General features: G+C 40.7%; 1 protein-coding gene across 2 annotated transcripts in view; it reads right to left on the bottom strand.

Annotated features, from left to right (window-relative positions):
* The window catches only part of ZNF740 (zinc finger protein 740), a 55,739-nt gene extending 29,319 nt beyond the window's left edge, over positions 1 to 26,420 (bottom strand). For both annotated transcript variants that reach the window (XM_053708321.1, XM_053708320.1), the window contains exons 1-2: positions 26,350 to 26,420; positions 13,991 to 14,103 (exon numbers count right to left, since the gene is read on the bottom strand). In XM_053708321.1, coding sequence (XP_053564296.1) covers positions 13,991 to 14,014 — 24 coding nt within the window. In that variant the 5' untranslated portion in view covers positions 14,015 to 14,103; positions 26,350 to 26,420. The remainder of the gene's footprint in view (positions 1 to 13,990; positions 14,104 to 26,349) is intronic.
* Between the last annotated feature and the right edge of the window lie 612 nt (positions 26,421 to 27,032).

Here is a 27,032-nt window from a genome sequence, read left to right on the forward strand (position 1 = left end):
AAGGAATTAGCTGACAACCCTTTTCTCAAAAACATCTTGGAGAAAAGATAATATCCTGGGAATCCAGACTTTACTCCATGAGTAACCCTTGGATTCATAACAATCAGATATTTACACCATTATCTATGTTCAATTTTCCTAGAGACAGGCTTTCATGTCTGTATTAAGGTATCAATGACTGACTCGGAGAAGCCATGCTTTGATAACATCAAGCGTTCAGTCTCCAGGCAGTCCATCTCAGATTGATTCTATTTAGATGGTTGAAAGGACCCTGAGGTAGAGGGACCTGTCTCAGAAGCAGAGACCGTGATGGAAAGGATGACATGTCCACCAGATCTGCATACCAGCGCCTGCGTGGCTACGCAGGCGCTGTCAAAAACACCAAAGCCCTCTCCTGCTTGGTCTTGACCTCCGGAGGAAATCCCACTCCCCCGGAAGAAAAGTCTGACGACTTAGAAAATCCACCTCCCAGTTCTCAACACCTGGGATATGGATAGCTGATAGACAAGAGTGAGTCTCTGTCCAGTGAATTATTGTAAGACTTCTAACATCGCTAGGGAACTTCTGTTCCCCCTTGATGGCTGATGTAAGCCACAGTCGTGTATATTGTCCGACTGAGTATGATGTACCTCAGAGTTGCTAACTGAGGCCAAGTCTGAAGAGCATGGAATATCACTCCCAGTTCCAGAATATTTATTAGAAGGAGGGTCTCCTCCTAAGTCCACTATCCCTGAGCCTTCAGGGAGTTCCAGACTGCATCCCAACCTAAAAGGCTGGCATCTATTGTAACAATTGTCCCATCTGACCTGCGGAAGGTCATACCCTTGGACAGATGGACCCGACATAGTCACCAGAGAAGAGAATCTCTGGTCTCTTGGTCCAGGTTTAACAGGGGAACAAATCTGTGTAATCCCCGTTCCTCTGACTGAGCATGCATAGTTGCAGCGGTCTGAAATGTAGACGTGCAAACGGTACTATGTCCCTTGCCGCTACCATTAAGCCGATTTCATTCATGTACTGAGCCACCGAAGGGCGCGGATGGGATGAAAAAACACGGCAGAAATTTAGAAACTTTGACAACCTGGACTCCGTCAGGTAAATTTTCATTTCTACAGAATCTATCAGAGTCCCTAGGAGGGAAACCCTTGAGATTGGGGATAGAGAACTCTTTCCTTGTTCACTTTCCACCCATGTGATCTCAGAAATGCCAGTACTACGTCCGTATGAGACTGGGCAATTTGGAGGTTTGACGCCTGTATCAGGATGTCGTCTAAATAAGGGGCCACTTCAATGCCCCGCGGTCTAAGGACCGCCAAAGCGACCCCAGAACCTCCATAAAGATTCTTGGGGCTGTAGATATCCCAAAGGAAAGAGCTACAAACTGGTAATGCCTGTCTAGAAAGGCAAACCTGAAAAACGATGGTGATCTTTATGCATCACAATGTGAGGATAAGCATCCTTCAAATCCATTGTAGTCCTCTATTGACTCTCCTGGATCATAGTTAAGATGGTACGAATAGTTTCCATCTTAAATGACGGAATTCTGAGGAATTTGTTTAAGATCTTTAGATCCAAAATAGGTCTGAAGGTTCCCTCTCCTTGGGAACCACAAACAGATTTGAGTAAAAACTCTGTCCCTGTTCCTCTCTTGGAACTGGATGGATCTCGTACACAATGTAAGAATGCCTCCTTCTTTATCTGGTTTGCAGATAATTGTGAAAGGCGAAATCTCCCCTTTTTTTGGGGGGGAATCTTTGAAATCCAGAAGATATCTCTGGGATATAAATTCCAATGCCTAGGGATCCTGGGCATCTCTTGCCCACGCCTGGGCGAAGAATGAAAGTCTGCCCCCTATAGGATCCGTTACCGGATAGGGGTCCGTTCCTTCATGCTGCCTTAGAGGCAGCAGCAGGCTCCTTGGCCTGCTTATCTTTGTTCCAGGTCCGATTGTCTCCAGACCGCCTTGGACTGAGCAAAAATTCCCTCTTGTTTTGCCTTAGAGGAAGAGGATGCCACACCTGCCCTGAAGTTTTTAAAAGGCACGAAAATTAGCCCCTTTTTTTTTTTTTTTTGGCCCTTGATTTGGACCTATCCTGAGGAAGGGCATGACCTTTTCCTCCAGTGATATAAGCAATAATCTCCTTCAAACCAGGCCCGAATAGGGTCTGCCCCTTGAAGGGAAGTTAAGTAGCTTATTTATTAAAGTCACGACAGCTGACCATGATATAAGCCATAGCGCTCTGCGCGCCAGTATAGTAAAAAAACAGAATTCTTAGCCGTTAGTCAAGTCAAATGAACAAGGCATCAGAAAACAAAGGAATTGGCTAGCATAAGCTTGTCAAATATATTCATCCAATGGAGTCGCTTAACTGTAAAGCCTCATCAAGAGACTCAACCCAGAACGCCGCAGCAGCAGTGACAGAAGCAATGTATGCAAGGGGCTGCAGGATAAAACCCTGTTGAATAAACATTTTTTATCCATTGGATCTAAAAAGCACAACTGTCCTCGTCAGAGGTAGTGGTACGCTTAGCTAGAGTAGAAACTCTTCTCTCCACCTTAGGAACTGTCTGCCAGAAGTCCCGTGTGGTGGTAACTATTAGAAAACATTCTTCTAAAAAATAGGAGGGGAAGAGAACAGCACACCTGGTCTATCCCATTCATTATTAAAAAAAAATAAAAAAAAATGTAGTAAACCTCTTTAGGTATTGGAAAAACATCAGTACACACCGGCACTGCATATTATTTATCCAGTCTACACAATTTCTCTGGCCCTGCGATTGTACACATTCATTCAGAGCAGCCAAAGCCTCCCTGAGCAACAAGTGGAGGTTCTCAAGCATAAATTTTAAATGTAGAAATATCAGAATCAGGTTAAATCATCTTCCCTGAGTCAAAAAAAAATCACCCACAGACTAAGCATATTGTGAGGTAGTATCATACATGGTTCTTAAAGCGTCTGTATGCTCTGTATCTACCCCCAGAGCTAACTGCTTTCCTTTAATTTCAGGTAGTCTGACTAATACTGCTGCCAGAATATTATTCACCACCTTTGCCATGTCTTGTAAAATAAACGCTATGGGCGCCCTTGATGTACTTGGCGCCATTTGAGCAGGAGTCCCTGAAGCGGGAGTCGAAGGGTCTGACACGTGGGGAGAGTTAGTCGGCATAACTTTCCCCTCGACAGAATCCCCTGGTAAAAGAAACGCTATGGGTGCCCTTGATGTACTTGGTGCCATTTGAGCGTGAGTCCCTAAAGCGGGAGTCAAAAGAGTTAGTCGGCATAACTACCCCCACGACAGAATCCTCTGGTGATAATGTTTTTAAAGACAAAAAATGATCTTTATTGTTTAACATGAAATCAGTACATCTGGTACACATTCTAAGATGGGGTTCCACCATGGCTTTAAAACATAATGAACACAGAGCTTCCTCTATGTTAGACAAGTTAGAACAGACTAATAATGAGACTAATAAGCTTGGAAAAAACTTTAAATCAAGTTAACAAGCAAATATATAAAACGTTACTGTGCCTTTAAGAGAAACAAATTTTGTCAAAATTTGAAAAAAACAGTGAAAAAAAAAGGCAGTAAAACAAACGAAATTTTTACAGTACATGTAATAAGGTAACAGAGCATTGCACCCACTTGCAAATGGATGATTAACCCCTTAATGCAAAAAACAGATAAAAAAAAAAAAAACGACATAGACGTTTTTAAAAACAGACACAACAAACTGCCACAGCCAACAGTGGGAAGCTTCAGGTAACTGTTTCTATGCAAAATTTAAGCCAGCCATGTGGAAAAAACTTAGGCCCCAATAAGTTTTATCACCAAACATATGTTAAAAAACGATTAAACATGCCAGCAAACGTTTTAAAACACATTTTTATAAGAGTATGTATCTCTATTAATAAGCCTGATACCAGTCGCTATCGCTGCATTTAAGGCTTTACTTACATTACTTCGGTATCAGCAGTATTTTCTTAGTCAATTCCATTCCTAGAAAAATATTTTACTGCACATACCTTATCTGCAGGAAAACCTGCACGCCATTCCCCCTCTGAAGTACCTCACTCCTCAGAATGTGTGAGAACAGCAAATGGATCTTAGTTACGTCTGCTAAGATCATAGAAAAACGCAGGCAGATTCTTCTTCCAAATACTGCCTGAGATAAACAGCACACTCCGGTGCCATTTAAAAATAACAAACTTTTGATTGAAGAATAAACTAAGTAGAAAGCACCACAGACTCTCACAACCTCCTATCTATGTTGAGGCTTGCAAGAGAATGAATGAATATGGCAGTTAGGGGAGGAGCTATATAGCAGCTTTGCTGTGGGTGGACTCTTGCAGCTTCCTGTTGGGAAGGAGAATATATTCCATAAGTAATGGATGATCCGTGGGCTGGATACACTTAACAAGAGAAACCATGTTTTATCATTGCTAGAGGAACCAATTTAATAATAAACCTCCCCCTTAAGTTCAGGATGACAGTACATGAAGCTAAAATTCCTTACTATTGAGTAACAATTTCTCTCTTCACTTTGAGAAGTAGAACCTTATTCTCTTTCCACTAAGTCCATTATAGCACTCACCGGCCTTAATCTCCCCCCCCAAAAAAAAGGAACAAGGCAGCCACTACCACACATAAATGATGCTCCGTGTGGGTGTATTTATCTATCAATACATTTAAAAAATGATTGCTTAAAAAAAACTAACAAAAAAACAACAAGCATGATAGCAGATGATACTAGGCCTCTCACTTGCTTCACCCACTCTTTTCACAATACCTAACTAAACCACTGACCTGAGGGTTAGATATTGGTATTAAAAGAACTGAAACAACATTTGTATTATTTCATTCACTTTGGAAGATAAAAACGAATACAATCCTTTGGAAACAATAATCAGATCAGACTGGGTCCTTAAATGATACACAATTGTATGAGGAAAAAAAGGTATCTCATTTCCAAACTTCAAAAACAATTTTGCTGTAGTACCCGATTCTTATTCCAAATCCTTTCTTGTAAAAAAATCAAATCTGGACCCAGAGATAGAACATGGTGAATTCAAAATTCATGACCACCAGAAGTCAATGTAAATAAATCCTTACATAAGCAGCCCCAAGAACACAAATAAAAATATATGATAAACACAGTAGTTAAAGGGACAGTAAACACTAAAACTGTTATTGTTTTAAAAAAAAAAAATTATGCTTAACTGATAAATTTCTTTCTTTCCGGACATGGAGAGTCCACAACGTCATTCCAATTACTAGTGGGATATTCACTCCTGGCCAGCAGGAGGCGGCAAAGAGCACCCCAGCAAAGCTGTTAAGTGTCACTTCCCTTACCCATAACCCCCAGTCATTCAGCCGAAGGGAAATGGAAAAAGAAGATAACACAAAGGTGTAGAGGTGCCTGAGGTTTAGTAAAAAATTACTGTCTAATCTTAAGGGTGGGGTTGTGGACTTTCCATGTCCGGAAAGAAAGAAATTTATCAGGTAAGCATACATTTTATTTTCTTTGCTAAGACATGGAGAGTCCACAACGTCATTCCAATTACTAGTGGAAACCAATACCCAAGCTAGAGGACACGGAATGAACAGGGAGGGAGAACTAGACACTAGACCTAAACGGAAGGCACCACCTCTTGAAGAACCTTTCTCCCAAAAGAGGCCTCAGCATAAATATCAAGTTTGGAAAAAGTATGCAGAGAGGACCAAGCTGCCGCCTTGCAAATCTGTTCCACAGAAGCTTCATTTTTGAAAGCCCAAGAAGAGGAGACAGCTCAACCAGAGGGAAAGAGAAGTAGAAGTGGCCTTCTGACCCATACGCTTACCAGAGAAACAAACAAACAGGGCAGAAGACTTGTAAAAATCCTTAGACTGTAGGTAAAATTTTAGAGCGTGCAAAACATCCAAGTTATGAAACAGACGTTACTTATGAGAAGGAGGATTTTAACAGAGAGAAGGAACCACAATTTCCTGATTAATATTTATATCCGAAACCACCTTAGGGAAAAACCCCAATTTAGTATGAAGGACCGCCTTATCCGCATGAAAAATAAGGTAAGGCAAATCGCACTGCAAAGCCGAGAGTTCGGAAACTCTGAGCAGAAGAATTATCGATAAGAAACAAAACCTTCCAGGATAACAGCTTAATATCTATGAAATACATTGGCTCAAACTAAGCCTGCTGCAAAACTCTCATAACTAGGTTAAGACTCCAAAGAGGAGCAACAGGTTTAAACACAGACACACACAACCCGGGAAGCGCTCAGACACAACAGCGTGTCGAATCCAGTCACGTGACGCTCTTCACGTAGTATACACACCCTCTTGCTCGACGTCCGTGATGACGTATTTGCATTCACTCATCTGCTCCGGTGCAAAGGAAAAAGGAGCGCTCCATCAACGCCCACCAAAGTAACACAGTAGCAACAAAGTCCAGCGCACCCGGCAGCAATGAGACTCGACAGATAAATATGCCTTAAGATATACCTTTTTATTTGTACATGTTGATCACAGGGCTAAAACAAGCCAAATAAGCCGGATGGCCAAATATTCCAACACGCAAGAAAAAAGTAGCATTAGACAGGCAGCAGTAAGGGAAAAGAGAATATGGTCAGATGCGTTTCCTTATGTTGTTACATAGCAATCCTCAGTGACCACTGAGGATTGCTATGTAACAACATAAGGAAACTCGTCTGAGCATATTCTCTTTTCCCTTACTGCTGCCTGTCTAATGCTGCTTTTTTCTTGCGTGTTGGAATATTTGGCCATCCGGCTTATTTGGCTTGTTTTAGCCCTGTGATCAACATGTACAAATAAAAAGGTATATCTTAAGGCATATTTATCTGTCGAGTCTCATTGCTGCCGGGTGCGCTGGACTTTGTTGCTACTAGGTTTAAACACAGGCCTGATTCTGACCAGGGCCTGACAAAAAGATTGAATATCTGGCACATCCGCCAGACGCTTATGTAAAAGAATAGATAATGCAGAAATCTGACCTTTCAGAGAAGTGACTGACAATCCTTTCTCCAGACCATCTTGGAGAATAGACAAAATTCTAGGAATCCTGACCCTACTCCAAGAGTAGCCCTTCGATTCACACCAATAAAAGTATTTATGCCATACCTTATGGTAAATTTTAAGAGTAACAGGCTTGCGAGCCTGAAGCATGGTATCAATGACTGACTCAGAAAACCCACGCTTAGCCAGAACGAAGCGTTCAATCTCAATGCAGTCAGCTTCAGAGGAACAAGATTTGGATGGAGAAAAGGACTCTGAGTTAGAAGGTCCTTCCTCAGAGGTAACCTCCAAGGAGGAAAAGATGACATCTTCACTAGGTCTGCAAACCAGATCCTGCGAGGCCATGCAGGAGCGCAAACGGAGCAAACAGGTATGCTAGACCGAAATCCCAAGGAACCGCCAGACCATCCATCAGAGAGGCCTGAGGATCTATTAACCTTGAACTGTACCTTGGAAGCTTGGCGTTCTGACAAGACGCCATCAGATTCAACTCTGACACCCCCCACTTGAGGGTTTACCGGGAGAACACCTCCCCGGGATGAAAAGTCTGTCTGCTCAGAAAATCCGCCTCCCAGTTGTCCACTCCTGCAATGTGGGTGGCAGATAGAAGACAATAGTGAGCTTCCACCCACTGAATAATCCGAGCCACCTCTTTCATAGATTGAGCCTTTTGGTACCCAAAATTAAAACTAACATCATTGATAAGAGGGTTAGATTTGTGACCACATATAATGAGAAACATAGTGAAATCACAAATATTTTGAACAAACACTCTGATATTTTGAGAGCAGATGATGATCTAGAGGAAACTGTGGGTGAACTTGTGTCAGTGAGTTGGAGAAGGGCACCAACTCTGAGTAACAAATTAGTTAGGAGCCATTTTGTAAAGAAAAAGAGACAACAATTCACTACTGGCACCCACAGCTGTGGTTCATGCACCTTTTGCAAATATATGTTCAATATGAGGGAAATCAGAACATTCCCAGAAGGGATATGTAGTAGTTTCACTTACATGCAGTGGAACTCTGCAGTATGTAATTCAATGACCAGCTGCAGCAGGGGCAGCACCATCACCATGGACCTCAGCAACAACTATAGATTCAGCATGTGTAGACAGAACAACAGGGGATTGTAGGGCTTCCACCACCCCCTGGGCCCCATGATGTCTCCCTGGGCCCCATGATGTCTCCCTGGGCCCCATGATGCACCCCTTTGTGATTGGTTTGACAAACTTGCAGGGGCAGGAATATTAAATGCTTTTAAGAGGTTAACTATTGTGATCAAGCTGCTGATATGTATGTTGTTAAGCATGCACTTGTTAGGCCTTCAGAGAGTTACGTTGGTTTCTAAGTCAGTGCAAGGGTTGCTGCGCCTTCAATTTGTGGCGAGATGAGATTGGAGTAGATTTTCTGAAATCTGCGCGCGTAAGTACTTACGCCGTATATTGGATACCAAACTGCGCGTGTTTTGTATGTCAGATCTATGGCCCAAAAAACTACGGGCGACGCCAGAAATCTACGCGCGTAACTTCTAAGTTACGCCGTATATAGGATACCAAACCAGCGCAAATATTGGCGTTGCCAGCTTTTGCGGGCGACAATTTTTATCGGATCGAGCCCATGAAGAATACGGGCGATTGTGGTCACATGTACCACACAGCCAGTACTTGCCAGATATTCCTGCAGCTCCTTTAATGTTGCTGTAGGCCTCTTGGCAGCCTCCCAGACCAGTTTTCTTCTCGTCTTTTTATCAATTTTGGAGGGACGTTCAGTTCTTGGTAATGTCACTGTTGCACCATATTTTCTTCACTTGATGATGACTGTCTTCACTGTGTTCCATGGTATATCTAATGCCTTGGACCATGGCTTTTGCTGTAGGATGCGACTAACAAAATGTCAGGAAAGACCTACTAGAACAGCTGAACTTTATTTGGGGTTAATCAGAGGCACTTTAAATGATAACTGGTGTGTACTGACTCCTATTTAACATGATTTTTAATGTGATTGCTTAATTCTGAACACAGCTACATCCCCAGTTATAAAAGGGTGTTCACACTTATGCAACCATATTATTTTATTTTTATTTCCCTTTACCTAAAAGATTTTAGTTTGTTTTTCAATTGAGTTGTACAGTTTATAGGTCACATTAAAGGTGGAAAAAGTTCTGAAATGATTTATCTTTGTCTCATTTTTTTACATTACAGAAACCTGACATTTTAACAGGGGTGTGTAGACTTTTTATATCCACTGTATATGGGGTTCTAACAGCAAATGTTGACTCTGTCTTAATCCAGCTAAAATATAAAACCTCCCTTTTCTTTGGCTAACACTGACACTGTATACCTTAAAAAGAGCATCTTAACGTATTCTTGTATACACCAGCTACGTACATTGACTATACATAAAATCATATCCATGTGCAGGATATGTAAATAAATGGCTATAGATGCGATCTTTACTTTGTTGCCAGTGTTACATAATATACACTGCTTTTGTTTATTTGTTATATTCTAGCCAATCACTGTAGGGGGTATATCTATACATAACCAATCCAGTGACTATGCTGACGAAATATCGTCACATTCTTTATCCTGTCCAATTGTGTCTGGCTATATTCTGATATGCTCATGGGTAGGTGTGTACATCACACAGCCTTCTGATTGGTCAATTTAGTATTTTTAAGGATAGGTCCAACGACTACCAGGTTCGCCTTTTGAAAAAGCTGAGGCGAAATGCGCATCACCCTGCCCACCTATTCAGATATACATTGGAGGCAATTTATTTAGGTACATTCGATTTAGGTAACGATATACACTGCCTTCTAATTTATTTTATTTTTCTACTGAAGGGTAACATCTTTTATTTATCTAGTTAATAAAGGTTATATTTTATTTCTTATTTTGTACTGTGTGTCATTGTTTCCTTAAACTCTAGATTAGTAGTTCAAGCGAGTGCTCTTTAAGGTGTATCTTTTCTTTACAATATTTTTTTGAATAAGGACAATTGAGGCCAAGCCATCAGAGCATTGAAGATTGCTCTCAACTCCAAGATGTTTATGGGGAGAGAAGACTCCTCCCGAGTCCATAGGCCCTGAGCCTTTAAAGAGTCCCAGACTGCTCCCCAGTCTAGCAGGCTGACGTCCGTGGTCACAATCACCCAGGAGGGTCTCCGGAAGCATGTGCCCTGAGACAGATGATCCTGAGAAATCCACCACGAGAGAGAGTCTCTTGTCAACTGGTCCAGAGCTATACTCTGAGACAGATCTTAATGGTCTCCGTTTCATTGTCTGAGCATGCATAATTGCAGAGATCTCAAATGGAATCGAGCAAAGGGAATGATGTCAATGGAAGCGACCATCAGACCAATTACCTCCATGCATTGAGCCACTGATGGCCGAACAGTAGACTGTAGAGAAAGGCAAGAAGAGAGAAGATTGGATTTTCTGACCTCCGTCAGAAAAAATCTTCATAGATAGGGAATCTATGATGGTCCCTAAGAAACACATCCTTGTAGCTGGAACAAGGGAACTCTTCTCCAGATTCAGTTTCGACCCGTGGGAACGTAGAAAAGACAGTAAGATCTCTGTATGAGAGTTTGCTTGTTGAAAAGATGGCGCCTGAACCAATATGTCATCCAGGTAAGGTGCCACTGCAATTCCCTGAGACCTGACAACTGCCAAGAGAGCCGCCAGAACCTTTGTGAAACTTCTGGGAGCTGTGGCGAGGCCAAATGGAAGAGCAACAAATTGAATGTGCTTGTCTAGAAAAGCGGATCTCAGGAAAATGAAGATACGCGTCCTTCATGTCGGTCGTCATGACCTGACCCTCTTGGACCAAAGGAAGAATGGAATGAATGGTTTCCATTTTGAAGGACGGTACCCTGAGAAACTTGTTGAGGCACCAAGTCTAAAATGGGTTGAAAAGTTCCTTCTTTTATGGAAACCACAAACAGATTTGAATAGAATCCTAGACCCTGTTCCCTTACTGGAACAATCACTCCCAGGGAGGAAAGGTCCTGAACGCAGCTTAAAGGGACACTGAACCCAAAATTTTTCTTTCATGATTCAGATAGAGCATGACATGTTAAGCAACTTTCTAATTTACTCCTATTATCAAATTTTCTTCATTCTCTTGGTATCTTTATTTGAAATGCAAGAATGTAAGTTTAGATGCCGGCCCATTTTTGGTGAACAAATCTCAGGGAGTAATCAGGGTGTAATCTCTTTTAGCACAGTATGCCTTTCACAGAGGAGAAATATCCGGTAGTACATCAGTCTGATCCTGCCAAATGACCAGCCCCGAAATACCAGGCAAGTCTCCTCCTAACAAGAAAGGCTGCTCCTAGGTGGTAACTTGCCATAGAACAAGCTACTGAGCTGCTGTTCTTTTCTGGTAAAGCGCTTCTCTTTGTGTATGTATTTGCAATATGACCCTGGGGAAGTCTTCCCTATGGGGGAAACCAGATGTGGACTCTTTTGCCAAATGTGGCTGCACCTCACTTATGAGGCCCAAAGCAGGCCGAAACAATCATCTGTGGTTATGCTCCTTGTTCAGAGGAGGATTGCCAGGTATTTTGGGGCTGGACTGACCTTGATAGGTGGGATCAGACAGATATTCTTCAGGAAAATTCCCCTCTGTGAAAAGCACAATTGGGCTAAAAGACGCTGCTCCCAGGTGGTAACTCGCCATAGAACAAGCTACTGAGCTGTTGCTCGATCCTGGTAGGGCTTCTCTGTCTGTATGTATTTACATTATGCTATTAATTTGTGCACTGGATAGCTTACATTTATAAATAGAAAATGTTATAACATCACAAAGAAATAAACTGCCACAACATAATGCCACCCGGCCAGCAAACTTTTCGGTGGAGAAAATTGTATTTCCATAACTGAATGTGAAGCTATTATTATCAATGCCGGTGTATCAGCCAAGTATCAGGTTAAAAGTCTATGTCATCTCCAAACTAAAACCTGTAAAAAAAAAAAAAAAAAAAGTCGCACCAATGCCTAGTTACAGCCCCAGGTAATACAGTTTTTTTCAGTCTACCACAGTTTTATAGCACTTTTCTAGGTTAAGCCGAGGAGCAGCACAAGTCAGGAAAAAAAATATAATATAAAAGATATTAAAGTGAATGTAAATTTTCACTAATGAAAGCCCTGTTTTTTAAAAATACTTACTTCATGAAAGTTTACATGTTTTTTTTTAAAATACTTACCTTTTCTTCCTTGCAACCGTGGAACACCGGAGCAGCGATTCCCCGCCCCAGGTCATCTCTTCTTACTCAGAAATTACGAATCCGGCTTCCTCCAATAACGGCTTCCCCCCCAGAGCAAACATTTCCTGTGGCCACACCGTGATTAGAGGAAGCCGGATTTGTCATTTCTGACAAAGGAAGAGACAACCTGGGAGCGAGGAATCGCTACTCCGGTGTTCCACACTTGCAAGGAAGAAAAGGTAAGTTTTTTTGTTTTTTTTTTTAAACGGCTGCAAAGTAAACTTTCATGAACGAAAGTGTCCCTGTTTTTAACAGTATTTTTTAAAACAGGGATTTCATTAGTGAAAATTTACATTCATTTTAAACATCTAAAAGCAGTTATATAGCTGAAACTAAATTAACAGCAACAAGTATGTATGCTACCCTTTACAAGGTTTTAAATCATTTTATTTTCTGATAGTCCTAGTAACTTAGTAGCGTGGGTGAAAAACAAATTCCTGCTTCACTTGTTTAAACGTACCAATCTAGGTGCCCAAGTATTTCAACTTCAAAATGGGACTGAAACTCACTAACAAGATCAATAATTGCACAAGCAAATCCCTTGTCGCCTATATACATTCTAAGCATTTCCTGAATATGCACTAGACATCTTCTTGGTTAACCTAAACCAGGGCTCAACAAATTTGTTCAAAATCTAGGAGCCAGCCTATAAATATAACAGACAGAAACCTTTGGCCATCCCTATGTGTTACCCACACATTAAAAAAATACACAATAAAAGCTGGATTTGTGCTTCACCCCCAAAAGGCCTAGAAAGGATCCAGCTGCACCAAGCTAAATTATAGGTGTGGTAGTCAGCCAGGGGCAGCACCCATGCCCGTCTTGCTTTCTCTAAACCAGGTCATGAAAGCCTAATTTCAAGGTGCCAGTAGCTTCCTCGTACTTAGGTTTGTCAAGCCCCAAAAACCCATGCAAACAAAAGGATAAAGTCTAGAAATTATTTCCATCAGGAGGAGGACAGAAAAAACATCTGTGGTTGCTCAATTATATTACAATATCATATCATGCAAATTAACATCCCTATAGGACAAATCATGCATGGTGTATGAAAATACACAATAGATTTTAGTTTATTCTCTGTTCCACAGTGAAAAAATTCCGGAAAACTAAAAAACATTTTTTTAATTTTTTAAATATATTTTAGAAGTTCTGGCAACCAGACTATCAGGATCGACTGTTCATGTATGGCTCTTTTTAGAAACACCAAAATCCACTGTTAAATTTACTTTTCAAGCTAAATTAAGCCACATATTTACTTACCAAGCTAAATTAAACCACATATTCCAACACATTTATTTGAATAAACTTTAATGTATATGCCATATAATTTATACGTTACAACTATCAAATTGTTCGATATCGTTAATAGTTTTCCCCCCATTCACAATATAAGGTTCCAACAATTAAATTCTCCATATCATTCTGCTTAGCACACTGTAATAAAGCATCAGCTATTTTGTTCTCAATACACTGTCAAAGTCTAACAATCCAAAATTATTTTTATAACACAAATCTAATAAATGTTAATGCACACAAGTTAAATTGGTTGCAGTTATATCTCCCTCAGAATTAAAATCTTCAGATTAAAGAGAAAATGTGGGCTTGCTTCACCTAAGAGGACAGTAATCAGATAAGGCTAAGCCCTTTTGCAATGACAAGGAAAAATAAATGCAATGGGCACTGACTGTATTGCTGTGTACATGAGCCATCTCTTGTCACTCTCCAATATCCTGTGCAGTGATTGGGGGCTGCGGATTTCTGTCCTGTAGCTTCTCACCACGATCAGCTCATAACAATCCTGAGGCAAAAAGATTGGGGCATTTGTACATGAATTTGACAACAACAAAATAAATTCAAGTGTCAGTGCAGAGATTAAAGAGAAAATACATGCAAAGATGAGACACAGTTTTCAATATAGGTACTAAAAACAAACATTTAAAGGGACAGTCTACTCCAAAAATGTTATTGTTTAAAAAGACAGATAATGCCTTTATAACCCATTCCCCAGTTTTGCATAATCAACATGGTAATATTCATATACGTTTTACCTCTGTGATTACCTTGTATCTAAGTATCTTCTGACAGCCCCCTGATTGCATGACTTTATATTTATTATCTATTGACTAGCATTGTATTTAATTAGTGCAGTGTCTGCCACAACCCACGGGCATTAGCACAATGTTATCTATATGGCTCACATGAACTAGCACTCCCCTGTTGTGAAAAGCAAATAAAAATAAAAAGCATGTGATAAGAGGCTGTCTTTAGTGGCTTAGAAACAGGCAGAAATTTAGAGGGTTAAAGGTTATAAAGTATATTAAAATAACAATGTTGGCTGTACAAAGCTGGGAAATGGGTAGTAAAGCTGTTATCTATCTTTTTAAACAATAACAATTCTGGTGTAGACTGTCCTTTTAAGTAAGAGTAAACTATTGTACGAGTCATAGCAATTTAACTCATCACTGAATAGTACACTCTCTTTAAAAACTTTACTTAGACTTGCAAACAAATATTTTTGAAAAACAGAATTTATGCTTACATGATAAATTTCTCTTTCTCTTGTGATGTATCGAGTCCACGGATTCATCCATACTTGTGGGATATTCTCCTTCCTAACAGGAAGTGGCAAAGAGAGCACGCACAGCAGAGCTGTCTATATAGCTCCTCCCTTAGCTACACCCCCCCAGTCATTCGACCGAAGGCTAGGAAGAAAAAGGAGAAACTATAGGGTGCAGAGGTGACTGAAGTTTTTCAAATAAAAATATACTACCTGTCTTAAACAGACAGAGCGGGCCGTGGACTCAATACATCACAAGAGAAAGAAATTTATCAGGTAAGCATAAATTCTTTTTTCTCTTGTAAGATGTGTCGAGTCCACGGATTCATCCATACTTGTGGGATACCAATACCAAAGCTTTAGGACACAAATGAAGGGAGGGACAAGACAGGTACCTTAAACGGAAGGCACCACTGCTTGTAGAACCTTTCTCCAAAAAATAGCCTCCGAAGAAACAAAAGTATCGAATTTGTAAAATTTGGAAAAAGTATGAAGCGAAGACCAAGTCGCCACCTTACAAATCTGTTCAACAGAAGCCTCATTTTTAAAAGCCCATGTGGAAGCCACTGCTCTAGTAGAATGAGCAGTAATTATTTCAGGAGGCTGCTGGCCAGCAGTCTCATAAGCCAAATGGATGATGCTTTTCAGCCAAAAAAGAAAGAGGTAGCCGTAGCCTTTTGACCTCTCCACTTACCAGAATAGACAACAAACAATGAAGATGTTTGACTGAAATCTTTGGTTGCTTGTAAGTAGAACTTTAAAGCACAAATCAAGATTGTGCAACAGACGTTCCTTCTTTGAAGGAGGATTAGGACACAGCGAAGGAACAACAATTTCCTGATTGATATTCCTATTAGAAACAACCTTAGGAAGGAATCCAGGTTTGGTACGTAAAACCACCTTATCTGCATGGAAAACAAGATAAGGTGAGTCACACTGTAAAGCAGATAACTCAGAAACTCTTCGAGCCGAAGAGATAGCTACTAAAAACAGAACTTTCCAAGATAGAAGCTTAATATCTATGGTATGCATAGGTTCAAACGGAACCCCTTGAAGAACTTTAAGACCTAAGTTTAAGCTCCATGGCGGAGCAACAGGTTTGAATACCGGCTTGATTCTGACTAAAGCCTGACTAAACGCTTGAACGTCTGAGACATCTGCCAGAAGCTTGTGTAAAAGAATAGACAATGCAGAAATCTGTCCTTTTAAAGGAGCTAGCCGATAATCCCTTCTCCAATCCTTTTTGGAGAAAAGACAATATTCTAGGAATCCTAATCTTACTCCATGAGTAACCCTTGGATTCACACCAATAAAAATATTTGCGCCAAATCTTATGATAGATTTTCCTGGTGACAGGCTTTATAGCTTGAATCAGGGTATCAATGACCGACTCAGAGAAACCACGCTTTGATAAAATCAGGCGTTCAATCTCCAAGCAGTCAGACGCAGAGAAATTAGATTTGGATGCTTGAAAGGACCTTGGATTAGAAGGTCCTGACTCATTGGCAGAGTCCACGGTGCAACCGATGACATGTCCACTAGGTCTGCATACCAAGTCCTGCGTTGCCAAGCAGGTGCTATCAGAATCACCGAAGCTCTCTCCTGCTTGATTCTGGCAACCAGACGTGGGAGGAGAGGAAACGGTGGAAATACATAGGCCAGATTGAAGGACCAGGGCACTGCTAGAGCATCTATCAGTAACGCCTGGGGATTCCGGGACCTGGACCCGTAACGAGGAAGTTTGGCGTTCTGCCGGGACGCCATCAGATCCAATTCTGGTGGGCCCCATAGCTGAGTCAGCTGGGCAAATACCTCCGGATGGAGCTCCCACTCCCCCGGATGAAAAGTCTGACAACTTAGGAAATCCGCCTCCCAGTTCTCTACCCCTGGGATATGGATTGCTGAGAGATGGCAAGAGTGATCCTCCGCCCATCGGATTATTTTGGTTACCTCCAACATCGCTAGAGGACTCCTTGTTCCTCCTTGATAATTGATATAAGCTACAGTCGTGATGTTGTCCGACTGAAATCTGATTAATTTGGCCGCAGCTATCTGAGGCCACGCCTGAAGCGCATTGAATATCGCTCTCAGTTCTAGAATGTTTATCGGGAGGAGAGTTTCCTCCCGAGACCATAAGCCCTGTGCTTTCAGGGAGTTCCAGACTGTACCCCAGCCTAGCAGGCTGGCATCTGTCGTTACTATGAGCCACTCTGGCCTGCGGAAACATATTCCCTGAGACAGGTGGTCCTGATACAACCACCAGAGAAGAGAGTCTCTGGTATCCTGGTCCAGATGCAGTTGAGGAGATAAATCTGCATAATCCCCATTCCACTGTTTGAGCATGCATAGTTGCAGTGGTCTGAGGTGTAGGCGGGCAAAATGAACTATGTCCATTGCCGCTACCATGAGTCCGGTTACCTCCATACACTGAGCCACTGATGGCCGAGGAATGGAATGTAGAGCTCGGCAAGTGGTTAAGAGTTTTGATTTTCTGACCTCCGTCAGAAATATTTTCATTTCTACCGAGTCTATCAGAGTCCCTAGAAAGGAAACTCTTGTGAGAGGGAAGAGAGAACTCTTTTTTATGTTCACCTTCCACCCGTGAGATCTCAGAAAAGCCAACACGATGTTCGTGTGAGACTTGACTAGCTGGAAAGTCGACGCCTGAATTAAGATGTCGTCTAGATAAGGCGCCACTGCTATGCCCCGCGGTCTTAGAACCGCCAAAAGGGACCCTAGCACCTTTGTGAAAATTCTGGGAGCCGTGGCCAACCCGAAGGGAAGGGCCACGAACTGGTAATGCCTGTCCAGAAAGGCGAATCTGAGGAATTGATGATGATCTCTGTGAATAGGGATGTGTAGATACGCATCCTTTAAGTCCACGGTAGTCATATATTGACCCTCCTGGATCAACGGTAGAATAGTCCAAATAGTCTCCATCTTGAATGATGGTACTCTGAGGAATTTGTTTAGAATTTTGAGATCCAAGATTGGTCTGAAAGTTCCCTCTTTTTTGGGAACCACAAACAGGTTTGAGTAAAACCCTAGCCCTTGTTCCGCTTTTGGAACTGGGCGGATCACTCCCATGGTATGTAGGTCTTCTACACAGCGTAAGAACGCCTCTCTCTTTGTCTGGTTTGCAGACAATTGAGAAATGTGAAATCTCCCCCTTGGGGGAGAGTCTTTGAAGTCCAGAAGATATCCCTGGGACACAATTTCTAAAGCCCAGGAATCGTGGACATCTCTTGCCCAAGCCTGAGCGAAGAGAGAGAGTCTGCCCCCTACTAGATCCGGTCCCAGATCGGGGGCTACCCCTTCATGCTGTCTTAGAGGCAGCTGCAGGATTCTTGGCCTGTTTACCCTTGTTCCAAGCCTGGTTAGGTCTCCAGACTGACTTGGATTGGGCAAAATTCCCTTCTTGCTTTGCAGCAGGGGAAGCTGAAGCGGGACCACCCTTGAAGTTCCGAAAGGAACAAAAATTATTTTGTTTGGTCCTCATTTTATTTGTTTTATCCTGAGGGAGGGCATGGCCTTTCCCTCCAGTGATGTCTGAAATAATCTCTTTCAGTTCAGGCCCGAATAGGGTCTTTCCTTTGAAAGGGATGTTCAAAAGTTTAGATTTTGATGATACATCAGCAGACCAGGACTTAAGCCATAACGCCCTGCGTGCGAAAATGGCAAAACCTGAATTCTTTGCCGCTAATTTAGCCAGCTGGAAAGCGGCATCTGTAATGAAAGAATTAGCCAACTTAAGGGCTTTAATTCTATCCATAATATCCTCTAATTGAGTCTCCATCTGAAGAGCCTCTTCTAGAGCCTCGAACCATAAAGCAGCTGCAGTAGTTACAGGAACAATGCACGCAATAGGTTGGAGAAGAAAACCTTGATGAACAAAAATTTTCTTCAGGAAACCCTCTAATTTTGTATCCATAGGATCTTTGAAAGCACAACTGTCTTCGATAGGTATAGTTGTACGCTTAGCAAGAGTAGAAATAGCTCCCTCCACCTTAGGAACCGCCTGCCACAAGTCCCGCATGGTGTCAGATATGGGAAACATTTTCTTAAAAACAGGAGGGGGAGCGAACGGAATACCTGGTTTATCCCACTCCTTAGTAACAATATTCACAATCCTCTTAGGGACTGGAAAAACATCAGTGTAAACAGGAACCTCTAAGTATTTGTCCATTTTACACAATTTTTCTGGGACCACTATAGGGTCACAATCATCTAGAGTCGCTAATACCTCCCTGAGCAATAAGCGGAGGTGTTCAAGCTTAAATTTAAAGGCCGTCATATCAGAATCTGTCTGAGGGAGCGTCTTTCCTGAATCAGAAATTTCTCCCTCAGATAACAAATCCCTTACCCCTACTTCAGAACATTGTGAGGGTATATCGGATACGGCTACTAAAGCAAAACAGTGTAAAAAAGCAGTAAACTTTACAAATTTTTTACAGTAGCATCATAAAGCCTTAGTAAGATTGCACAGCTAGACAAATAAACGATTAACCCCTTAATGTAAAAACCGGATTGACAAAACGTCAAAAACCGGTAAAAAATGTTCAGCACCTTGCCACAGCTCTGCTGTGGCGCCTACCTGCCCTTTAGGAAATATTTGTGGGGGAAAAAAATTCTTTTAAGCCCTCAAACACAGCAGGACCCTCTGGAGAAGCAGCTGGATATCTCTGAGTAAAACAAACTGCGCAACTGAGGCGCAAAAATAGGCCCCTCCCACCTCACTCGATTTTATGGGGCCTAAAAGAAACACACCAGAGTGTTTCTAAACTATCCATGTGGGTTAATAACCCTTAAATAAGCCACAATGACCCCTTAAAGTCCCTCAAAAAACGTTATGTTTGCAATAAAAAAAAAAATTGTTTTTTCCTAACAGTGTCACCAGTAACCAATGAGCCCTTTATGCAAGCTGGGATTCCTAAGTGTCTGAATACAGCTTACCCTTCCCTCATGGGGATATTGCCAGCCTTTTCTAGAATTATCACAGTCTGTCTAGAAAAAAATAGACTGAACATACCTCAATGCAGCTGAAGTTTTCCTGTACTCTTCAGCCCTTGTAAGAACAGCAGTGGATCTTAGTTACAAAGTGCTAAGATCATCATCCTCCTTGCAGAAAACTTCATCCCTTTTCTGCCAGAGTAAATAGTACACACCGGTACCATTTAAAATAAACTTTTGCTTGAGAAAATAAAAACTAACATTTTTGTCAACACACTCACTTTACCCTTCCTAGCAGTTAAGCAGGCAAAGAGAATGACTGGGGGGGGGGGGTGAAGCTAAGGAGGAGCTATATAGACAGCTCTGCTGTGGGTGCTCTCTTTGCCACTTCCTGTTAGGAAGGAGAATATCCCACAAGTATGGATGAATCCGTGGACTCGATACATCTTACAAGAGAAATATTAGTTTTATGAAATGAAAAGCACTTAACATCCCATCACTTAAAAGGTTCTAAAACTCTTTCATTATGATAACAGGCAACCGTTTGGTCACATACAGTTCTAATAAACTCCCCCCCTAGGTTCACCAAGGCTATGTTGTCTAACAAAGGGTTTCCCACACAACTACAGTGATGTACTGAAGGAACTCCAGTACTCACTAAAACAGTCCCAAAGGAAACCCTAAAGATACTGTTGAGATGCCTCCTTGAAGTAAAAACTAAATGCATACACCCTATCCAGAACTGCACAGTACCTACACTACACCATAAAACTGCTAAAAAGATAGTACTCCAACACGTATTGCTCCTTGTACACCACTTTACGCCAAAAAGAAACAGCATAGGTCCACACAACAAAGCCGATAAAGTATATTGAAGGAAAATCAAAAAACAGGATATATAGTACTCAAGGAACTGCGGTTCACTGTATTTGCCAAGTAACTACTCACATATTAATTATAAAGTTCAAAAGATAATTTACAATCTAAAGGCCATAGCTGCAGATCCAGTGAGGAAATAGAAATATTGGTTTTAGATGAGGGTGGTGTAAGAAATATAAATAACGTGAGTTTCATGGTGTTCTGAAAACACAGGTTTTGAGAAGGTTTAGGAGGTTTATGCTTGGAGCAAGTCTTAGTATAGAAAACTGTTCTAGGTGAAGGTGCAGCGAAGTTTAGAAATGAGACAATGTGCATCAGCTGTAGAAAAGAAGGCAACGGGCAGCATGAATATAATTCAGAATTTGTATAGAGCAAGCGCCACAATGCAGATCTCTACAGCAGGGGTGGGTAGAATTCTGTAAGGCAAGGGCTACCTCTAATTTTTTTCTAAGTGATGTGGTCACCTAACCTAAAAACAAAACAAAAAAAAAACACCAGTATTGCCACAAATAGGACCTGCTGGCTGAAAATTGTATTTTTGACACAAATAATACAGCTTTACTTACTGCAAGAGCTCTCTCTTTACGTCACGCTGGGACCGTCAAGCAACCTTATCTGTGTACCGTGCCTGCGTATGATATGTAGTCTCACAATCAAGATGGCTCAAGACTCATTCTACAAAATAATTTTATTGGCTGGACGCCGTCAGGTTGATTAGGCAGGTCCTGTAACCAAAGCTGGGTCAGCGAGTTCAGCTACAGCTGCGTCACCATTGCTGAAGTACAGTGCTCATACCTCCGTCACATACATCTATGGTGGCGAGGCTCTTTACTCAGAATCTAGATTCTATCTAGAATTGTAGATTCTGAGTAAAGAGCCTCTCCACTGTAGATGTGTGAGAAATCTTTCTTTTATTATGCAGACTTTTGAAATCTTACAGGCGGTCACCTCAAAATTCACTCGCGGTCCACTGGTAGACCGCAATCTACTTCTTTCCCACCCCTGCTCTACAGAGTGACAGCAGGTAATATATTAAGTGATGTAATACAACAGCCACAAAGTCTGTGCAAAGGACAATGTAAAAAAAAAAAAGAAAGTGAATGTTTCAATAAAAGAACAGTAACGTCCTGTTAGCTTCAAAAAACCCACAGATGTGCACGTCCTGTTAGCTTCAAAAAACCCACAGATGTGCACGTCCTGTTAGCTTCAAAAAACCCACAGATGTGCACGTCCTGTTAGCTTCAAAAAACCCACAGATGTGCACGTCCTGTTAGCTTCAAAAAACCCACAGATGTGCACGTCCTGTTAGCTTCAAAAAACCCACAGATGTGCACGTCCTGTTAGCTTCAAAAAACCCACAGATGTGCACGTCCTGTTAGCTTCAAAAAACCCACAGATGTGCACGTCCTGTTAGCTTCAAAAAACCCACAGATGTGCACGTCCTGTTAGCTTCAAAAACCCACAGATATGCACGTCCTGTTAGCTTCAAAAACCCACAGATATGCACGTCCTGTTAGCTTCAAAAAACCCACAGATGTACACGTCCTGTTAGCTTCAAAAACCCACAGATATGCACGTCCTGTTAGCTTAAAAAAACCCACAGATGTGCACGTCCTGTTAGCTTCAAAAACCCACAGATATGCACGTCCTGTTAAACATCTTAGAAGATCTTTAATTATGTATTCTTCATTTATATTTTGTACCATAATGCTTTTTTTCTTTGTACTGTATTGACATGCTCTGCATGTATAGCATGGATAGAAGCCACAAATCTTTTTTCCTGGTAGATCAGTGTCTACTAGTTTCTTTATTCCATTACTCTTATTTTGTTTTAGGTCACTTGGGGCTATCATTGGTTCAAAAGGTCTTAATTCAGAACTCGATCTATATTTCTTCTTATTTACATAAATCATCTGGGTTAAAAAACAACCTATATATGAATTTTACAATATGGGCATAGACAAAAATAGATATACTTAAATCCCATTTTATTAACGTCTATCGATAACCTCATATGTGTTACTAAAAACTGTATGTTTTTTCTCTTAAACTGTTCTGTCCACAAATTATTTTGTTCTGTTTTAAATGGAATGGTTTTTTAGATAGTGCAAAATTAGCCTCACACCACCTTAAAAAATTGACAATAGAATGAAACTAATACCACCTTAAATAAAAGGACCAATGAAAAAGACCTACAGGTCTATAAAAGATTCAGTTTACCTGCCTAAAACTTATCTTGATAAAGCCCATAACAGGGTGAAATGCGTTGACGTTTAAGGCAGCTATATCTGTGCAGGGTGAGGTATATCCCGCCAAGAGGATTAGCTTAAACCAGCTGATTTATTTATGGACTTTGTTACTATACTTGATAACCCGGGTTATAGTACATCATCAGAATAACCAACAGCGAAATCAAGTCAACTATTCCTTACTTACGTGCTATAAGCACTAAGAGCGAGTACATCGAACTAAGTATCCATTGTGTATCAGTAATTAACTTTTACTGCAACCCTTATTTGAAAAGCAGTTATAATACCTGTGACGTAGCCCAAAATGTCACATGGGAGCAAGCGGACACACTGTGCCATAACGCCGTGAGGAGGGTAAGTGAGCCAGCCTGTGTGTAACAGGAATAGCAGGAGACTGTACGTACCCCTCAAAAGGATTGATTTGGACGAAAGTCACATTGAAGAAAGGTACTCAGCGAAATACATGAACTTGTATACGTACAATAAATGGATAACATCCATATAAGCACTGTTTTACATTAAGACTGCTTTGCATTATCCATGGACAATTTGTGTGTTTATAAACACTTGCTATACACATATACTTACTTAGTTACATAATCAAGGTGGTATTAGCTAATTAGACCAAGTAGGTCCTGAATATTAATTTGCCTATTTTGCACATAATACTGTATGCAGGCTGGTATATACTACCGCTTATATATTAGCAAATTTTACATTTTTTAGGCCACATTCTTAATTTGAATTTATTGGGTTTTAGACCGAAGGGAGACGTCCCAGGTCTTTTATTACTCTGTGGATAACATATATATGTATACATTTTAAAATTACCTCAATAAATCGTCTCTGTACTTTAGACCTATGAGGTTGTAAGTTTAGTTTGTTGTATATTTCAGTATATTAAAAGGGACACTGAACCCAAATTTTTTCTTTTGTGATTCAGATTGAGCATGACATTTTAATCAACTTTCTAATTTACTCCTATTATCAATTTTTCTTCATTCTCTTGGTATCTTTATTTGAAATGCAAGACTAAGTTTAGATGCTGGCCCATTTTTGGTGAACAACCTGGGTTGTTCTTGCTGATTGGTTGATAAATTCATCCTCCAATAAAAATGTGCTGTCCAGAGTTCTGAACCAAAAAAAAAAAAAAAAAATCTTAGATGCCTTCTTTTTCAAATAACGTTAGCAAGAGAACGGAGAAAAATTGATAACAGGAGTAAATTAGAAAGTTGCTTAAAATTGCATGCTCTATCTGAATCATGAAAGAAAAAATTTGGGTTCAGTGTCCCTTTAAGCTTTTCACAGCGCCCTCCTAATACATTCTCTCTTTTCTAGCCACACATTCTTAACACAACCTAGAGGAAGCTGTGTTCATTAGGAGTGGTCTGATACTAACTAAGCCCAGTGCAATTATTAGCAAATTTTTATATTTATAACCAGTGATATTGTTATCAGATGTTTTTCAAGTAACATATGCACATATGCCCGTGAAGGCCCCATGCACCAGCTTTCAAACACCACACTTTCTCAGAGCCAGCAGTGGCTTATATTACACAAATTAAAGTGATGATAAAGTTTATTTAAAGTGGATCCTGACTACTTTATCATAGATGCCCCACTTTATATTACAGATGATAGATTACCATGATTATTCCCCCCTCTGCAAACAAAATTTTTTCTTTGTGGTGTTTTGATCCCTTATCCAATCCGTTGCCATACAGCTCGGGGGGGGGGGGGGGGGACCAGGCATTGCAGAGCTGCTCTTGCTCGTTACCATATGACAATGCAGCGGATTGGATAAGGGATCAAAATGTCACAGAGAGAGAAAAAAAAAGTTTTGCAGAGATAAGACAGAGAGGGGACTTAGGGGTATATTAGAGGTGAATGCCTATATCAGTTACAAGCTCGCTCATTTGATCCTGCAGCCGATATTTATGAAGCAGTTGTTTAAACTGCTACTTCCTAAACCCTCTTCACCAACTTAAAGGGACATTGAACGAAGGCAATATAAAAGATAAATTGTATATATAAAAAAAAAATGCAATATACTTTAATTTTCCTGTTATTCCATTCTGAAATTGTGAGCATTTCAGTCCCTTTTAAAAATGGATGTGCAGAACATTGTTATATATTCCATACAGCCATTGGCTGCACACTCTAGTGACCTATTTCTAACTCTCTCTAATTGGCCACAGCATAAAAAGTAACCTAAGTTACAACATGGTAGCTCCCATTGACACTAACTTTTATTTTGTCAATATTTAAAAAGCTAATGAAATTTAAAAAGAATACATATACATGTTATTCTCAGACTAATCTTTTATTTCAATGCATCCTTCTATCTAGCATTTATTTAATCTTAAAGGGACATGAAACCCAAACATTTTCTTTCATGATTCATTCTCTTGAAGAAACAGCAATGCACATGGGCGAACCAATAACATGAGGCATATATGTGCAGCCACTAATCAGCTGCTCCTGAGCAAGCCTAGGTATGCTTTTCAACAAAGGATACCAAGAAAATAAAAAATTAGTGAACAAAAGTAAAATTGCATGCTCTATCTGAATTATTAAAGAGAAAAAAAGTGTTATTCTGGACTTAAACTGGGGTGATTGATCAATTGATTGTGCAAGAGCAGTTGGGTGGCATTGCTTGAGTGTTCGCTCGTGCAATGCTAAATATGGGGAACAAATGCACCCCAACAAGCACACATAAATCCAGCCCTTAAAATAAACGGTATTACATTTTGTATCAGCAGCAGATCGTTTTATAACCTACAACTGCTCGCAAAAGTTGTATAATGTGTCATTACGTTTTGTTTGTTTGTACAGTTTCTACAGCGCTGGTTCGTTCCTAAGCCTGATACCATCAGACAGGTAAAGTTTGACAGAGAACTGATCTCCAGAGTGGTTTCACCCGTGAGCCTTTTTAGTTTGCGTAAAGCGCGCATCAGCCAGGTATAATGCAGATATACAGTTATATTTATAGGTTACACAATAGATAACCCCGAGTGTAACGCAGCCCCAGCACACATGCACGGCATTAGCTGTATTTACATGGTGCACGAGTGTCTGACTTGCTGGGGGCGGCACCTAGCTGTGCACACACATATAAACAAAGCAGAGGTGTGCACTTGAGACTGCAAATAAGCTGCGGGTTCTAGGGACACTGAGCTGTCTATATAGCTGTGCGACAAAAACAATTGTTTATACACTAATTTCCAGATATTAACCTCTCAGGTACCGGAGACAGATGTAACACATTGCTTAGCAATCCATTACATCCATCTCTACAAGCAGATGTACTAAATAGCGACATTTAGATTTCCACCACAATGACCAAAGGCGTACCACGGACGTCCCGGTTTAATATAACGTGTGTCTTGTCCAAACTGCTAATTTATACCTTAACCAGCCGCTGGTATATTCGATCCCCTTCTCCCGCCGCTCCGGAATCTCTACTACAGCTACTTCCGGTGCTGCAACGCATGCGTACTACGCCCTTACCTATTTTGTCGCCATATTAGTATGGGGTAAAGGAAGTACTACTGCCACTCTCATGCCTGCCTATTTCACGATTTGGAGACAGGCAGCGTTTTCATATAAGGCGCTGAGTTAAAAATGTATTATATGTGCTATTGTTAAATCTGTCTACTCTAGATGGATAAACAAATCCTGTCTCTTGCTTCTCTGTTAGTCCATCACAGGGTTAAAGGGACATGAAACACAAAATATTTCTTTCTTAGGTAGAGAATACAATTTTAAACTACAGTCCAATTTACTTCTATTATTAGCTAATATACTTCATTCCTTAGATATCCTTTTTTTCAAGAAATAGCAATGCAAATGGGTGAGCCAATCACATGAGGCAGCTATATGCAGCCTCCAATCAGCAGCTACTGAGCCTATTTAGATTTTCAACAAAATATATAAAGAGAATGAAGAAAATTAGATAATAGAAGTAAATTGGAAAGTTGTTTAAAATTGCATACTCTTTCTATATCATGAAAGAAAAACAATTGTGTTTCATGTCCCTTTAAGCACGAGAAAAATGTAATTTGGGATCAATGTTTCTTGTTAAACTTTGAA

Source organism: Bombina bombina, chromosome 3 (assembly GCF_027579735.1).
Source record: "Bombina bombina isolate aBomBom1 chromosome 3, aBomBom1.pri, whole genome shotgun sequence".
NCBI lineage: Eukaryota > Metazoa > Chordata > Amphibia > Anura > Bombinatoridae > Bombina > Bombina bombina.